General features: G+C 38.3%; 1 protein-coding gene across 6 annotated transcripts in view; it reads left to right on the top strand.

The window, feature by feature from the left end:
- LOC134802317 (uncharacterized) overlaps window positions 1-19,494 on the top strand; it is a 56,021-nt gene that overhangs the window by 13,060 nt on the left and 23,467 nt on the right. For 3 of the 6 annotated variants that reach the window (XM_063774914.1, XM_063774911.1, XM_063774910.1), the window contains exon 2: window positions 19,323-19,340. The exons of the other annotated variants lie outside the window; for them this stretch is intronic. In XM_063774914.1, the coding sequence (XP_063630984.1) occupies window positions 19,323-19,340 (18 nt within the window). The remainder of the gene's footprint in view (window positions 1-19,322; window positions 19,341-19,494) is intronic. 6 annotated transcript variants of the gene reach the window in all.

The raw sequence follows: 19,494 nt of genomic DNA, 5'->3' as shown, positions 1-19,494 counted from the left end.
CCCCATTCCATAAATAACGATACTTTTGCCTGAATTGTTAATTGAAAGTACCCTCAAAAAACACTGTAAAAAATTATACTTAGTCGTGTTTTAAAAAAAACACATGCATTTTACTTTCCCCGTATTCGAAATGAAAAGTAGAGTGTTTAACTCGGGTGAAAGGCATCATTTCATCCCTTGGTTAACAATCTACTATTATTACACTTTACGTGTAGTTTATTAGCCGCCGCCATACAATCGAAGTTACGCTCCCATTAACCCCCGACGCAAGAATAGTAGGCCACTAAACGAAGGAAAAACAGGGGAAATAATATGTGTAGGTATAAGCGTATTTTGGCATAGTTGTATTAAATAACATACTAAAAGTACCGGAGGTTGGGGGTGAAGCTAACGGGTAGGGCGGGGTTTAAATGACTAAATGTCTTTTTATAGTTTTTCGTAAATAATTCGTAAACGGTAGCCCATAGCAAAAAATAGTCTGTTACGTAAATAATCTGTATAAAATTTCCTACCTAATAGATATACAGGATGTCCCAAAAATAGCACGTCAAACTGACACTGGAGGTAGGACACAGGCCGAAACATGATCTTTATTTAAGTTTATATTTATTTATTGATCAAATTAAGTAACATAGCATTACAGTATAAAACCAAGGCACTGTGAAACTACAAAATAAAAGAAAAGACAAAGAAAAACCATACACATAAAAATTTAATTAACTAACATTAGCTTAGAATAAATTTAAAAGTGGAAAAAATACTGTCTTGGGTGAGTTCAAGTCTCACCCAAGACAGTAATTTTTCCACTTTTAAATTTATTCTAAGCTTAATAGCATCGTTCGCAGACGTTTCTGCTTGTTAAAAATTAAAAAATAAAACTAAACATTAGATTTGGGCGATGACGTAACAGCGTGGCTCCGTTGCGTCGTAACCTGCCCGTGCCCAAGCTGAAACCATAACTTCGGACGGAGCCAAGTTATTATACTGCATATTATCACCATGTCCAAAACACTTGAGTTAACAATCGTTCCCACAAGTTCATTGTGAAGGTCGAAGCATTAATGATTGTACTGATTCAACGTCAAAAATAACTATACATTTCCCGCCTTAATACCAGCGAGTTAGGTGGAAAAGTGTTGAGATGTTTTTGACGTTCGGCTACCTATTCAAGTTTTAAGCGAAAGTATTTGAATAACTTAATGGGACTTGTTTGAGATTGTCATGTCTAATTTGTAGCTGGGGAATTTCTAAAGAAAATGTATGTATTTGTGTATGTATGTATGGGTTCAGATTAAGTAAAGCTTGACTATTTAAGAGAAATATTTGGAATATTTTTGATATTTCACCGACACCTTTAAAATTTCTACCGCTCTATGCGTTAAAAGTTGAATGTCCTATTCGTCTTTTATGTTTTCGATGGGGATTGAAACTCAATTATTATGTAGATGTAGATGTAGTGTAGGCACAGAATAACTAATAGTACTACCGTACAGAAAATTCACTCCTTCACAAAAGTCAGATTTAGGTATAAAATTATACCTATACTCGCCGCCTGCAACAAAATTGAAACTTATAACCGCACACGAACGGTGAATCTTCTTTGCGCAAGCGCCACGTGACAAGACGTGCGGTCGAGCGGCAGCCCACTGCCATACGCCTGCCTTGCCCGGGAGGTGCGCCGGTCAACTGTACCTAAACTGCGTAGTGACCCCCCCCCCGGGTCTAGGGACGCCCGGCGTGAAGCAGGCAGGCTCTAGATCGCGTGTCGCCTGTCGTGTTCCCTGGAGTTGGAGCTGCAGGTTACTGTCCCGGCGGCATTCCCATACTATTCTCCTCAAATCTTCTTGTTTTCCTGCAGAACAGAAGGACATCTTTGAGTTTGAGGCCCTTAGTTCATTTTCTTCTAGTGTCTCTCTACCGAATGTATCATATCGCGGTTATTATATAATAAGTGCTATAAAATTAATATAAAAATAAAATTAACTAAAGCTAAAAAGTTAAAAATACCCATCAAAATATGGCGCCCTTGGACCTTTTATTAGACTAGGGTCAGGGGCGTATTTTGAAATTTGGCGCCCCGGGCCAATACGTTGCGCCGCCCCAGAAGTCAAGGAAGAAAAACAAAATGCAATCCGCTAGGGGCGGCATATGCCGCCTCATGCCGCCCCTGGGGGTTGGCGCCCCGGGCCATGGCCCGGTTGGCCCTAGGGTAAATACGCCCCTGACTAGGGTGCCCATCACGCAGCGCAGAAGAGTGAGGAGCCGTCAGTGCTATCAAAATCGTTGCAGAGTGATCTGTGGTCTAACTCTATAAATTTAAGCAAGTGTAGCTGGACAACGACTCAATATTAATTAGTAAAAAGCGATATGTTTGGCGACCACGTCACATATGCGCCGAATCGATTCGTTCCGAGTGAAATCGAACCAGATAAACTGGTGCGTATCGAAAATTCGAAACCATTCGATATGCTGACGATAGCTTATATGAAAATCGAAATCGAAACAAATTGCTGGAATATTAATCAAGCTTATCGCGTCGATACAGACAAAATAAATGACGTCTAGATTTTTTCATTAAACTTGCTCGTTAAAGATAGATATTATTACACGTAGGCTAGATATAGGGTAGGGTAATAAATGTAACACAAAACACAAAAACTTATGTCATAGTGATTTAACCTATTCATTCAAAAACTGTAAAACGGTTTTAAGCCCGCTCCACACTCGTGCGCGAAACGCGGCGCGATACGCGCACGAGTGTTGAGCGGGCTTTCAACAATACGAGTTTTATTCTACTTAAATGAGTTTGTTTTTACCGAACGTGAGTAATGATAGTAATAATGGTTATGGTCGTTATGGTTATGACACTTATGACACAGTCATACACGAAGTTAAAACAAAGATGGAAGAAAGTAAGCCATGTTAAGACATGTAATACTAACATCTGCCCGCGGCTTCATCTGTGTGAAAAAAAAAAAAAAGTAGTGCATGGGCCATTTTATTTAAAGTTGTCCCCTACACTTTTATTTCAAATCTCGGATTTTTTATGTTATTTCTACTCAGAATCATGAGCTGTTTTGATCCTAAAAGCAGAAAAAAAGTGTCCCAAAATTTCCATACAATTTTCGATCTTTCCATTCCGTGACCGCCATACAAAGTCTATGAAAAATGGTAACGGAATGGAAATAAAAACCTTGGGACACTTTTTTTTCTCCTATTAGGATAGAAAGAGCTCGTGATTCTGAGTAGAAATAACATAAAATTTCACAAATAAAAAAAAAAGTGTAGGGGACAACTTTAAATAAAATGGCCCGCATACGTAGGTTATAATTATTTTCCATAGAAAGTACGATGGAAAACAATTATGCACTATATCTGTACCTAATTGTTTTCCATCGTATTTTCTCGGAAACGTTCGTATTTGTCATGCTACTTCAGGCAACCTCAGAGTACCTTTTGTACCGAGACTGACGGGAATAGCAAGACACGTTCGTACGTTTACGTGAGAATACGATAGAAAATAATTATGCACTACATCTGTTATATGTCAATACGTCCCGCCATCTCCGTCTGGGTCTGCCACGTCCGCGCTTGTTTTGTGGCACAAATTAGGTAGCCAATGACGAGCCTTCCAACAGTCCAAATAGCGTGGCTGCAATCCAAAATCGGTCCGTGTGTCAATCACAATGTTTAATATTAGGATGCCGTCCATTTGGATGAATGCCTTGTAACAGCATCCATTTGGAAGGCTCGTCAGTGGCCTGCCAGAGTAAAATATTTCAAATCTCGGTCTGCCATCACTACACCATATAAAATATAGTCCCCTGCCGCGTCTGTCTGTTTTTGTGTTAGTATGTATGTTCGCGATAAACTCGAAAACTACCGAACGGATTTTCATGCGGTTTTCACCTACAATAGAGTGATTCTTGAGGAAGGTTTAGGTGTATAATTTATTAAGGCCCTCTTGCACCATTTCACTAACCCGGGGTTAACCGGTTAAACCTGGAATTACCATGGTTACCAATACAATTTGACACTGGGGTATCGGTTTAACCGCTTAACCCCGGGTTAGTGGGATGGTGCAAGTGGCGCTAAGGTAATGTAACCCGTGTAACCCGGGGCGGAATAGCGAGTAAGCTATAAGATTGATTTAAAATTCTAGTAAAAAAACCGGCCAACTGCGAGTCGGACTCGCGCACGAAGGGTTCCGTACCATTAAGCAAAAACGGAAAATTTATTCTGTTTTTAGTATTTAGTAGCGGCAACAGAAATACATCATCTATGAAAAATTCAACTGTCTAGCTCATGTCTAGCTCATGTTTAGCTATCACGGTTTATGAGGTACAGCCTGGTGATAAACAGACAGACGAACGGACAGTGGAGTCTTAGTAAATAGAGTCCCGTTTTTACTTTGCGTACGGAACCCTAAAAAAAGAACAAAAGCGATGCTTTCTGAGAATATTTCATTGAAAACCAGCTTTGTACGTTTATTTAAAACCTCCGTAACAAAAACAATCACTTTCCAAACATTCGTGACGCAATGTCAAACGTCATTGAGCATATGTCACGCATATGTCAAATCGGCATGACTGTGTCAAATCAAACACGGGAGCGTGCGAAAGCTGAAGGTGAAAGTTTAAAGTGGACACAGTGAAGACTAGAGGATATATCACGTTAAAGTACCTATTTTTGAAACACGAAGGGTACGGGGACAGGTTTCATCTTCATGCCAGACTTTTCTTGGTCCAACTCTATCAATATTACACTCTGGTTAGCTGAAATATAACCAGTCTATGTATTATGAAACCTTCCATAATACTGCATTGTCATTTGAGTAACATACATATGTAAAACATCCAGAAAGTGGATCAGATTTCAACATAAGAGCATGAAACACATTTATGAAAACAGAAAGCGAAAGTTAAAGAAATATTGAAATACAATAGTTACATTATATAATGTCAAACGCATGTTTGGCGTCAACTTACTTTACGTCACCAATAGGAAGAGAAAACGACAAAATATGTGTGTTTACAGTGTACAGTCAGCGTCATATTAAGTCAGTATCAGATTTATATAAAAAAAAGTCAGTATCTTTAATCAAACTCAAATGGCTCCTTAAGCCAGTTGAGGGTAGATGAAAACATTCCTCCTCCTTGAGTCGTATTCCTCATAGCTGAGGGTCGTCTTGTATAACTACGGAAATGTACAAATTATTTGTTTTCTGTTATTTAAGACGAAACAGGAGCTGAGTTTTAAATATTTTAGGTAAATATACCCGTCTCGCTAACGGAAGCGGCACCTAAAAGTAGTGCGATAAGGACAAGGCGAAAAATCCTGCGTAAAAATCTCAAAAATCGAGGTTTCGTACTCCTCTGTTTCCTCCTCCAAAACTTAACCAATCGCAACCAAATTTGGAAATCTAAATTATTATGAAAGTATCTGTGTCGGACCGTTTTGCTGTTTTGGCTAATTGATATCAGTTTTGAATGCCACGCTTCTCATTGCGGCATAGTCAATTAGGCCATTTTGGCCATTTTTGAAGGGCTCTAGCGCCTTAAAAAACAAAAATATCAAAAAAAGCAAAACGGTCCGACACAGATATTGACAATATTAATCTGTGTTGAAAAAAACATTGCTCTAGCTTCAAAAACCACGGAGGAAAACGAGGAGTACGTTTGTATGGAGAAATGACCAATCCTGTTGGCTCTTAAATACCTAAAGATACAGAGTATAGTAGTAGGTAGCATCCAAAGTATTCAAATAGTTCGGTACACCATATTATTTGTATGGCGTACCGAACTATTCGAATACTTTGGATGCTACCCTACTACGACGCTGACTGTACATCGTACATCGTAAAATATGTGACCTCAAAACAGTTACGTAAAGATAATTAGAACAAATATGCACAAGTGCGGAATGTGACATAGCTAATATTTTGGTCAAACAGATCACTGTGTTATGTCTTTCCTGTAGACATACACAAGAGTTAAGGGCTATAAAGGTTAATTTTCTTATTTAACCCTTATCCACGTGAAAAGGTCCTCCTTTTATTTAAAGAACTATGATGAAGTCATTACTTACATACCCACAAGCTGTTAACTATTGCCCACAGGAGAGAAAACTAGTGTGTTATCGCGAACAGTACATTTTTCTCTCCTGTGGGCAATAGTTAACAGCTTGTGGGCATGTAAGCAATGATTTTATCATAGTTCTCTAAATAAAAGGAGGACCTTTTCACGTGGATAAGGGTTAAATAAGAAAATTAACCTTTATAGCCCTTAACTCTTGTGTATGTCTACAGGAAAGACATAACACAGTGATCTGTTTGACCCATTTACAAATTATATAAAACCAGGCGAGTCAATGTGCAGTTTATTTTGTAACAATCTAGGTACTACCTATAGGTAGGTAATACCTTAAATAACCTGTATTTTAGGGCTCCGTACCCAAATGGTAAAAATGGGACCCTATTACCTACTAAGACTCCACACTGTCTGTCCGTCTGTCTGTCACCAGGCTGTATCTCATGAACCGTAATAGCTATAGACAGTTGAAATTTTCACAGATGATGTATTTCTGTTGCCGCTATAACAACTAATACTAAAAAGTACGGAACCCTCGGTGGGCGAGTCCAACTCGCACTTGGTCGGTTTTTTAACTCCGTTAATTTCAAGGGTGATGCATTTCTGAGCTTAAATTAAGTTATTTTCTGAAACACACCGGTATGCTTATTTTAGCTCCGTTTTGAAGATCATTTATCTTTATCTGACCCTCCCCGCCTCGCACGGGTTACACAAAACCTTAACGTCCGTAACAAATTAAAACCTCAAGAATCACTCTATTTATAAGTGAAAACCGCATGAAAATTCGATTAGTAGTTTTTGAGTTTTTCGCGAACATATATGTACACACATTCAGACGCGGCGGTCCCCCGCCGTTAATAATGTAAAACATGGAAGGTATTTCGATTAGATCGATTAGATCAAATCATCCCGCAGTTGTCGAAACGTGCACTGACTCTAAGTAATCTACCAGTGTTGGCCGAAAGTTAATCCAAATTGAAAATGTTGGCCATTAACCATTATAAATTGAACCTTAAACCCTAACGGACGCTTACAGTTTACGATTCAATTTATGATGGTTAATGGCCAACATTAACTTTCGGCCAACACTGTAATCTACTATACAAATGTAAAACTATCACTTTTAACAGAATCCGCAAGCCGATAAATGCATCATACACTCTGCATGGTATCCGATTGGAGCGCGTCACAGAGATTTGTGACCTTGGACTAACGCTTGACAGGGAACTTAACTTCCGGCAACATATCACTACCATATGTCTGAAGTCGAGCAAAACACTAGGATTTATCATGAGGATGGCATACCAGTTTCCTAATCCTAATGTTGCCATAAGGCTTTACAATGCATACGTTCGCAGCAGACTGGAATTTGGCGCTATAGTTTGGGATCCCCATGAATCAAAATATATCCTAAATATAGAGAAAATACAACGCAAATTTGCTAGGTTTATATACAGACGTAAATATGGATACTACCCCTATATGTATCCGTCACTATTTGTTTCGGCTATGGTAAGGTTGGACACTCTGGAATTGAGAAGGAAGTTGCTGCTCATAGTACACTACTACCAGCTTCTAAATTATAGAGTTGACAATCCGAGTGTGTTGGGGCAGATAGGACTGCACGTCCCCATTCTAAAGCGCGGAGGTGGCGCTGCGGTGGAGCCGCGGCGACGCCCGCACCCGTTCGCGCGGAGCGTTGCGCGCACTCGACGGGGTGATAATGCTCCCACGCGTAGAGCACTTCTGCTGCTGAACAATCTGTACATGCAGGTTGCTGATGCAGATATATTCCACGACAGTATGGGTGTTTTCGTGAGACGTGTTAGGCTGTATCTTGGCAATTGCAGAGCTATATAGGTAGGCAATTAATTCAAACTTGACATGATTTATATATTATTATGATGGTATTATATTTGACTTACTTATATAAAATAAAATTAATGATTTCTTATAATGTTAACTCGTAAATTATTTATAATGTAATTTAATAATATGGCTGTATATATGTTAGAAATAAGGTTTGAATTATTCTTTGACATGCATGTATTAATATAATGTAATTTAATGTTAATTATTGTAGTATGTAAGTGCTTTGGTCTAGAACTGTAAACTTGCATATTTGGAAATAAATAATAAATAATAATAAATACCTACATACACAATGATAAACATACACAATAATTTAATAACTTATGTTTGTTTAAGCTATATGCGACCCTATTTGACTACTGATTGTTTACTTGATTTGTTTCGCTTAAAACACGTTGTTTATTTAATAGATTAATAAGTAATATAAAAATTACTGTGCAAATGCTGTACCTACCTACCTACTACCAAAGACATATGTAACTTCGTATAAGACGAATAAAGTCTAAGGAAAAAACGTGCCTCGGAATTCAAGTAAAAGTCATTCTCGAATAGATGCCGCACACACCTTTAGCCTATCCTCGGCTAGATGGCGTGACGACACCGTTTCATATTTAACAATTTTAACACATAGATATCAGTGAATGAACATAGATCAAAATGATATAAAAATAATAAAATCATTTATCCATATATATATATACATTTTTTGATAACTTTATACGTTTTCATTTTGAGTTTTAGTCGTGTGTCGATAGATGGCAGTAAATTTACAGTGACTACAAAATTTACAATGACAGGACCCCTCTATACTATCTATTCTTTTTGCTACTACTATTACTAATTTATTTGTACTGACTTGTAAAACATTGACTTTTATCAATTCGAATCGAATTTGCCCCCTGCACCTTATGCCCTTTAGTTTTCTTAAATGTACAGTCACCTGCAACAATATGTTACTCTTCGAAGGCCGCAAAAATATGTGACACGCTTATGGCTCTACAAATAAGTTCGGGTCGGATATTTTTGCTGCCTTCGTTGGGTAATATATTATTGCAGGTGACTGTACGCCGAAGTTAAAGGTATTCATTGTATTACATAAAACACCGTTACATGTTGTAATTAAAACATAACACCAAATAACACTTAATGTATGCTATGAAAATAGACGTTTATTACCTAAAACTAAAATATTAGCCGTGTTAAATCAAATATTGATATGCAAAATAAATATTATAGGTACTAATTGAAAGTTATGACTAATGAAATTATGCATTTTATTTTTACATATATCGTTTATTACTTTTATTATAATAACTCTCCCATAGGAAATTTCAACGCCAGACCAGCAAAATGTATGAAACAACCAAATATTTTTTCGCGATTTCGGGGTTGGTGCCATAGTAAAAATTGCTCGCTAGTCGTAACGTAGTCCTCATTATCCTCTCTGAATATTAACATTATTGAAAATATTTCACACACAGTTTATTGCTTTTCAGCCACAGCTATTTATTTAGATTTTTTTTATTTTTATAAGAATAAGAAAAAAATGTATGAAATCACTTTTTTCGCACCTAATTTTTACAATAATCAAAAAATCGATATGATTTTTTTAGATTTTTTTATTATTATAAGAATAATCAGCATTTAAAAATTTGTATGGAAACAGTTTTTCGCACCAAATTTTTACAATAATCAAAAATCTGAAAAATTCAAACTTAGGGGCATAGACATGGTCAATATACATGGAATTATGTAAAAATATTTTCCATAATGTCAATATCCAGAGAGGAAAATGGCCAAAATGGGGACTACGTTTTGTATGGAGAAGCGACCGTCTCCTTTCCTCTTAGAGCGTTTTCACATTGTCCGATCCGATATCGGATGTAGGATCCTACATCGCGCCCGGACGCCGTCCTTATAGCGGTCACGCACACTACAACAAGCATTATGCCTACACATACGCACACAAACTAATATTATCGGTCCGAATTTATCGGAACTGCGCCGCACCGATATCGGATGTCGGAAGGCGCCTATGACAAAAACAGCTGCAGGAGAGCCATTGCTATAAGTCCAACTTTTTTGTGTTGTCTATCGTTTTTTAGTAATAATGGTTTATTAAATGTATAAATAAATACAGAGAAACACATATTTCTTACATGGGTCAATTTCAACAGTACTAGTTTTTTGTGTCATTCCGGTGTAATTCTTTATTTACGTTTCTTCGATGTTTCTTTTAATGTCAATCGACACCTCAGACTGTTCTTTGATAAGCCTCTTACTCTTACAGAGCACTTGATATCTTAAGCCCTTTGAGAATTATCGGAGATTCAAAAAAATTACTCGCACGTGAATGATAAGTATACACAGGAATGATATAACACTCCACCTGAATGACATTTTTCCACCGGAATGAAAAAAATGACTCGCACGTGAATGATAAGTATGCAAAGGAATGATATAACACTCCACCTGAATGACATTTTTCCCAACGGAATGAAAAAAATAAACACAGGAATGACATCTATACACTAAAATGAGAAAAATGCTAAGAACTGCCTAAATCAGCCAAGTTCAATAATTAACCGAAAATTTATTTCGAATGCCCATGTTCTATCTAGCATATCGAGTATTTCTTTAAAAAGTGCCACTTTTACTAAATTATGGGCACAATTTATGGTACTTCTACTCGAGATAACAAGCTCTTTCAATTTAAAAACGAAAAAATTGTCCCACAAATTTAATAGGTACAATTTTAGAATTTCCATTTGAGTTACCGCAATACAAAGCCTATAGAAATAAGCAATACAGTAGAAAGTACAGTACGACGATGAAGCTCACGAATTTCCTGAAACTGCGCCAGTAATAAAGAAGTCGTTTTACATGGATGATCTAATGGTAAGAAATGAAAACATAGAAGAAACGAAGAAAATGTGCCAAGAAATCAAAGAAATAATGAGAAGAGGAGGATTTCAAATGCAAAAATGGTCTAGTAATTCCGATGAAGTTTTAGAATATTTGAAAGAAGACAATAGTACAAGAGACACGCTAGAAATCAAAATGGACAAAATAATAAAGATTCTTGGTTTCACCTGGAATATACAAGACCATACGTTTGAAATTACAGTAAACTTACCTGAGATGAGAAGTCCTATAACAAAGAGGTCTGTACTTTCTGATGTTGCTCGTCTGTTCGACCCTTTTGGGTGGCTAGCACCTGTAATAATAACTGCTAAAGTTTTAATTCAGAAGTTATGGTTGAGTCATCTGGGTTGGGATGATGAGTTACCATCGGACTTGACAGACGAGTGGATTTGCTATAGGGAACAACTGATACATTTACAAAACGTCAAGGTTCAGCGTTGGTTAAACATGACACGAGAAGATGATCACATTGAGCTGCACGGATTTTCAGATGCATCTACTCAAGCTTATGCAGCCGTGACGTACTTGAAGGTTGTTAGAGGTAGTGTAGTACACGTCTCTATGATCGCGTCTATAACTAAAGTCGCACCATTGAAGCAACTTTCTGTTCCAAAATTAGAGCTTTCTGTGCAGCCTTATTAGCAGAATTGAACAGTGATGTCGCAGAAATTCTGAAGATTCATAAAAATAAAATATTTGTTTGGACGGACTCAATGGTCGTACTAGCTTGGCTGCAATCTCAACCTAGTCGCTGGAAAACATTTGTAGCAAATAGGACAGCAGATATTACACGATTGATAGATAATGATCGTTGGAGACATGTGCAATCTGCTGACAATCCTGCGGACATCGCGACAAGAGGAGTCAAAGCTCAAGAATTAGCTACACAAGATCTGTGGTGGAGTGGGCCAGAATGGCTTAAGAGAGATCAAGTTGAATATGCAAAAAGAGAAATTGCACAAACAGAATTAGAATCAAAAACGACATGTCATGTACTTGTAGATGAAAAGCCTATATGGGAGAGATTTTCAACAATGTCACGAATGAAGAGAGTGCTAGCTTATTGTAGAAGAATGTTGACCGAAATAAAAAGAGAACTAGAAGAGAATAAACACATAACAGTTAAAGAAATGGAAAAAGTGGAAGAACAATGTATAAGGTTCTATCAAAATTTAGTATATGGAAAAGATATAAACGATTTGAAGAAAGATGGAAGAGTTAAGAAAAGAAGTACCCTAATCACACTTGCACCATTCTTAGACGAGAAAGGTTTGCTAAGAGTGGGAGGACGTCTTCAAAATGCCTCAATGTCTGAAGAGACAAAGCATCCAATTATTATTCCACGCAACCAACATATTACAAAATTAATTGTTAATGAGGCCCACACTAGAACACTTCATGGTTGGAACCGTTTAATGATGACTTACGTGAAAACCAAATATTGGGTTATCGGCTTAAAGTCATCCATTCGAAAATGCATTTACAATTGCAAGACCTGTGTTGTAGACAAAGCTAAAGTCAAGAATCAGTTCATGGGCCAGCTGCCAACAGTCACAGTTAACCAAAATCGTCCCTTTTTAAATAGTGGCGTTGACTATGCTGGACCTATTTTAATGAGAATATCTAATCCGAGGACATCATGCGACCAAGGGATACATTTGTTTGTTCGTATGAATCGTATGCATGGCTACGAAAGCTATTCATCTTGAGGCTGTATCGGATCTAACTTCACAAGCTTTCATAGCTGCTTTTAGAAGATTTGTTGCGCGCAGAGGCCATTGTAAAGATATTTGGAGCGATAATGGTACCAATTTTATTGGTTCTGCTAAAGAGTTGAAATACATGTTCGAACCTGGGAAAAACAATTTAGCCAGCGAGGTGGCAGAACTGCTAGCGACTGAAGGGACAACGTGGCACTTCATACCCTCAAGAATGCCTTCATACGGAGGCCTCTGGGAAGCGGGAGTTCAGTCTGCCAAACGACATTTAGCCAGAGTAAATAAGGATAGGTACTAAACTGACTTATGAAGAATTTGCGACTCTGTTGACCCAGGTCGAGGCATGTCTAAATAGTCGTCCTCTTTGTGAAATAGACAGTACCACAAGAGTCCCACTGACGCCAGGACATTTTTTAGTGGGTGAGCCCTTGGTCAGTGTTCCAGACCAGACTTAAATTACGAACACAAAAAAGTCAATATACTTACCAGATGGCAGTTAGTACAGAAGATGACACAGAACTTTTGGCGCCAAGGTACAGCCGGAATCTTATTTTGCCGGACTTGGCGGGGGCATGGCAGTGCCCCCAAATAATACTTAAACACAAAAGTGAAGCTACTTTTGATATCATTCCGGTGTTATTTTCATTCTGGTGGGTATTAAAGCCATTTTACTACACCGAAATCACCGGAATGAAATTGGTGGAATGATAAACCGAGGTGAAATAAAATTATAAAAAAATAACTAAATCCCACATTCTTTAACTATCGCGACATTTAAACTCACAAGTACAAAATACACGATCTGTAAATATTTGAAAAATAACAAATATGAAACAAAAAACATATAGTAAACTCCGGAATGATATTTTTTTTGTCCCCGTAACATCGAAATGACATGACTCACGTGTGTAGCGGATCTATTCGGCATCACGTCGACGTCTCCTTGCGGTGAGAGCCGCGGCACAACTGACTCTCAAAGTGCGCAAGAGGCGGGGGGGCGTACGAAATCAAACTTAGCCAATAACCGTCGACGAAATTTGTCCGCGGTAATAAGGATTATTTTGCCGGACAAATTTCTTTACGCATAATAAGGGGGTTTATTAAAGAGTTAGTAAGCAAGTAATATTTTAAAGGGTTCTTTATTGATATGGTATTATAATGAACTAAAAACTAATTTGATATCTTGTATAGTTTTAGAGTTATGCGGCATTAAACAAGAATAACTGGGTTCCGGACAACCCACCTGAATGAAAAATTGGGCCTTTATCTTTTTTTTTCAATGATTAAATTATTTCATATTTTAATATTAGTTATTGCCCAAGGTCGATAGCTAAGAGATGTTTCCAAAAAAAAATAGTATATGACTATTTTGACTTTCTGCACCAGCGTTTTCAGTCTTGCCATCAAATTTTATTGCTTGGGATATTCACCCACATTTTACTTTCTTCCATCCGATATCGGATTAGACAATGTGATGATTTCTACTATGGTCGACTCTCTTGATAATTTTGTAGACCTCAACATTGTCGTATATCTCAGGACGGGCCTTACGGACACTAAAAACCGGGCAAGTGCGAGTCGGACTCGCACACGAAGGGTTCCGAACTTCCGAACCATTATCTATAATAAAAACGGTCACCCATCCAAGTACTGACCCCGCCCGACGTTGCTTAACTTCGGTCAAAAATCACGTTTGTTGTATGGGAGCCCCACTTAAATCTTTATTTTATTCTGTTTTTAGTATTTATTGTTATAGCGGCAACAGAAATACATCATCTGTGAAAATTTCAGCTGTCATCGCATCACAGATCACGAGATACAGCCTGGTGACAGACGGACGGACGGACGGACGGACAGCGGAGTCTTAGTAATAGGGTCCAGTTTTACCCTTTGGGTACGGAACCCTAATTACCCTTTGGGTACGGAACCCTAAAAATGGTACTAGTTCACCGGTGTCACTCACGAATTCGAGCCAATCGTGCAGCCTAACGCAACTAGTTGCGACCATCGCGCGCGTGATGCGAACTCATCAACCAATCGCGTTGTAGCGTCACACCGCTGTACTGGCCCCATTTTTTTTTTTTTTTTTTTTAACTTATATTTTAACTGTAGCTTCCCAATACATATATGATAGTAAACATAAGTAAGTTGTTAAGAATCTAGACTCCTTCACTAAGAATTCTGATGTCCATAACTATAATACTAGAAATAAAAATAAGCTTGCTATCAGAAAGTTTCGTGTTCGTAAAGTGCAAAAGTCATTCGTTGGGCAATGCATTCATTTTTATAACAAGTTACCTGAGGATGCTTTAAGATTACCCTTTCCAGCTCTTAAGAATTACTTAAAAAAGTCATTGATGTTGAAGGCTTATTACAGAGTCTACATTTCCTGTACAAAGCTCGTGAAAGCGTTGTCGGCCGATGACCCGCGACCTCCGTGTACGAAAGACCGGAAGCAACAGTAGTGAGCCGAAAATGTCACGGATTGGACAAAAGGAGTCACGCCCGGGCTTGCGTCTGCTTACGTCATCTTAAGAGGAAAGGGGAAGAACGCTTCTCCATAGAAAAGTAGTTACCATGTTCCTCCCTCTGGACATTATGGGAAATATTTTTTCACCACATTAGCTGGTAAAGGCTCTCTTGCTGGATTAGGTATTCAAAATTTGATGAGAAAGTTGCATTTTAACCACATGTATGGCAAAGAAGTCAAATGCAAATTTAGAGTTGTCTCCTTATACTTATTGTCTGGTAGAATTTTGAATGATTCCATACAAAATGACACATGATGCATGGTATAATAATATACTCCGCCTGGTACTCCATTCCGAGATTCGCGTATGACCTAACTGACACGCGCCTGCACGTCATCATGCTGTTTACAGGTTCTCAAACTTTGAAATGTGGGAGAATTTTAACCAACGGTGAAAATTATTTTAACGGCATTAATTTTAAGTTATTCATGTAGAAACATAGTAAAATAAAACAAATCTAATGTATTAAATTAAACTTTATTTATCTATACAAGACAAACGTTTAAAAAACTAATTCACAGTTACACATTAATTACCAAGCTTACGACGTGAAAAGTTTGGAAAACACTGCGACTGCTGACACTGAGCGAGAAGGAAATAACAATTAACACGCGTTCGACAAGGATGACGGTCAGGGCATGAAGTTATCTAGATCCGAATTGTCAAATGTCCACAGCGCTATCCTGTGTTGCCAGTAGTATAAACAGAATTACCCGAAAGTCTGAAATTTCTTTCGTGAATCGGAAGATATTGCTAACGAGTAATTAAAAATGACGTGTTATTGTAAAATTTAAGCTAAAATACATATAAATGAAAATTATAAAATTATAAAGAAATATTTAACTTATTAACCATAGGTATAATGTACCCATGTAACATGTTATGTTGAAATAAAGTGGCAATGTTATTGTGACGTAATCGCGTGTCACTCTGGGAATGGAAGACCATGTTTTATTAGACCATGACTTGATGCAAACGCGCACATCACGTCACGCTATCGAATGAAATTTACACTGTTTATCCAGTAACAGACGACAGGTAGGGAAGAAGCTGTACCTACGTTAGACACATTAGATATTATATATCAGCGTCACATCTTAACATATCTTAGACGAACGGCCAAACGGGAGGACGGACAGACGGACAAACGGACATACATGACAGAACTATAACGTTTTTGTTTGGCTACAGCCCTAAAAAATAGTAAAATAGTTAGTAGAGAACTATATCGGGCTTAAACTAAAGTGTGTAGGATATGGTCCCTTGCCATGTTACGTAATATTTTGAAGAAGTCACACTCGGGAGCGCACGAGTGTAATGATACGTATTTTTGGTACTTTGAGTTCACGCATTTCTGTGTTAAATTGAGCGGTAATATTGTAAATGTGTTATGTAATACTTAACCACCCAACTATACTTATATCGACCGGGATATGAACCGTGATTACCTACACAACTACACAACACAACCCTACACAACTACACAACACAACTACACAACACATCCCTACACAACTACACAACACAACCCTGCACAACTACACAACACAACTACACAACACATCCCTACACAACTACACAACACAACCCTGCACAACTACACAACACAACTACACAACACATCCCTACCCAACTACACAACACAACTACACAACACATCCCTACACAACTACACAACACATCCCTACACAACTACACAACACATCCCTACACAACTACACAACACATCCCTACACAACGAGACAACACAACTACACAACACATCCCTACACAACTACACAACACAACTTTGACACCCACCCGCTATCATCAGTTACCCGTGCTGGTATGCTAGCGGTAAGAGCGTGCGACTTTCAATCCGTAGGTCGCGGGTTCAAACCCCGGCTCGTACCAATGAGTTTTTCGGAACTTATGTACGAAATATAATTTGATATTTACCAGTGTCTTTTCGGTGAAGGAAAACATCGTGAGGAAATCGGACTAATCTCAATAAGACCTCTAGCTTCCCCTCTGAGTTGGAAGATGGCAGTCGCTTTCGTAAAAACTAGTGCCTACGTCAATTCTTGGGATTAGTTGCCAAGCGGACCTCAGGCTCCCATGAGCCATGGCAAAATGCCGGGACAACGCGAGGAAGATGAAGAAAGAGATTATCAGTTACCCCGTGAACAAGATATGTAACTGCGTCGAAATATCCGGAGCTCGAAAACAATACAAAAGGTAATCACGGTTCATATCCCGGTCGATATAATTCTAGTGAAACTAACCGAGAATCATTCAAAACTGTCACCCAACTATAGTCTAAAACAGTGGTGGGCAAAGTACGGCCCGCGGGCCATCTCCGGCCCGCGAATGGATTTTATCCGGCCCGCCGGCGGTCCTATGAAATAATTAGTATATGGCATTGGCCCACGATTATCAATTTATCACAAATCAAAATAAATTTCGGCTACAATTCTGGTCCTCCACTTAAATTATCTAAACTTTCTGGCCCCCCATGAAGAAAGTTTGCCCACCACTGGTCTAAAAGCTCTCAACTATGTTCCAAAATGAAGTCGAATATCTTTGTACAGGTGTGATTATAACCCGTTTTGACCCTTAGGGTATGGAACCATAAAACAATAAATATCCCATACTAAACGTAGCACTTGGGACTTAGAGCATTTAGTAACTGGAGACGCCATGGCTGTCATTTTCTGTACAAAACAGTCTGCCGATTTTTGCGGGGGCGGGGCACGTGAAATGTCAAATGTACTGCTATTTCTACATTATTTGTACGTAACGTACAAATAGCCACGTCAGATAAACGTCAGTCCATACAAAAGTTTGCACAATTGTGCAAGGTTTTCGGCAGAGGGTATATAAGGTCTTAAAGGCGACTCCAGATATTTAATGCTCTAAGACTTGGCAGGAAAATTTGTCGTGGTGTTACTGTTCTTACCAAAAATAAGTGTCTAAGTTTTTTAGACACTTATTTTTCGACTCCTAAACCGGTAAGGTGACCGTGGCCAAAACACAGGTTTGTCCATTCGCTTTCATATAATATCAATAAGGATGGGTTGGCTGTCGACTTTCGTTCGCTTTCTCTCTCGGAATGCTGCTTGACCGCTCTAGCTTGAACTTTGGACATCTAATATTGACTATAATCATAATCACAGAATAAATAATAGTACTAGGTACAGAAGACTCACTCTCTAACAAAACGCGTCTGTTACGATCAGCACAGATATGGCCGCTAGGTGGCGACAGCGCCACGCGCGGCTTATGGCGTTCCCCAAAATTGGTGTGGAACGGATGTACTTTTAGCTACCTGTAGCAAAGCGACGAAATCGCGGAGTAAGCCACGCCTGCTATTATGAGCTATGAACTTAAATCACAGAATAAGTAATAGTACTACCGTACAGAAAGGACACTTCCTACAAAACCGAAGTTTGACAGCGGTTCAGGGACGAATCATGATATCCCTAATGTATGGCACTATCCCTTTCGGCTATTTAGGGTTGTCAAAATGCAAGTGATTATCTTATCTGTGGTCGTGCAACCCTAATAATTGCTCGGAGCAATGCTGAGCCGAACGGAGCCGAGTTTGTCCGAAATCAGTATTTCTTACATTAGGACTAGTGTTTGTATATAATTTTCGTAAATAAAAACAACATTATCTTATTTAAAGTATCAGAACACCAATAAAAGCTTTTATTTTGTCTAGTAGGTAACTAGGTACCCACAATGCAAAATTATTGAGCTTCTTAGGTACTTTGGGACTAGGCCAATTTGTGTAAGACTATCATGTTTATTAATCCATACTAATATTATAAAGGCGAAAGTGTGTCTGTCTGTCTGTCTGTCTGTTACCTCTTCACGCTCAAGCCGCTGAACCGATTTAGTTGAAATTTGGTATAAAGATAGTTCGAGTCCCGGGGAAGGATATAGGATAGTTTTTATGTCGGAAATCATACCTGAAGAGAGTGCAAAGGGGGGTGTAATTGAAAGAGTTAATGCATTGCCTAATAATTGAAGTAAGCAATGCGCGAATTGAATGATTGCTATTAGCATTATCCAGGCGCTATACCAACTTTAGCTGCTGTCACTAATTCCACTGACAGACACACTTTCGCCTTTATAATATTAGTATGGATAGTATGGAAGTATGGATTTACTTTTATTTATAATGGGTTTTTATTTTGTTTCAGATTACGCGGCGGAGATCGGTAAGATGGTAAAAACAAAAACTAAAAATTACAATGGTAATACAAAATAATCGACCAAGAGCATGTCGGGCCATGCTCAGTGTACGGTTTCGTAGTTATCATTCTGTCAAATTAGGCCAAACGGGGGCTATAAGAAGTATCATAAGATTCATAA

This window comes from Cydia splendana, chromosome 24 (assembly GCF_910591565.1).
Source record: "Cydia splendana chromosome 24, ilCydSple1.2, whole genome shotgun sequence".
In the NCBI taxonomy this organism is placed as follows: Eukaryota; Metazoa; Arthropoda; class Insecta; order Lepidoptera; family Tortricidae; genus Cydia; species Cydia splendana.
Note: the sequence above shows the minus strand (reverse complement) of the source record. Positions and strands in the feature narration are given on the sequence as shown.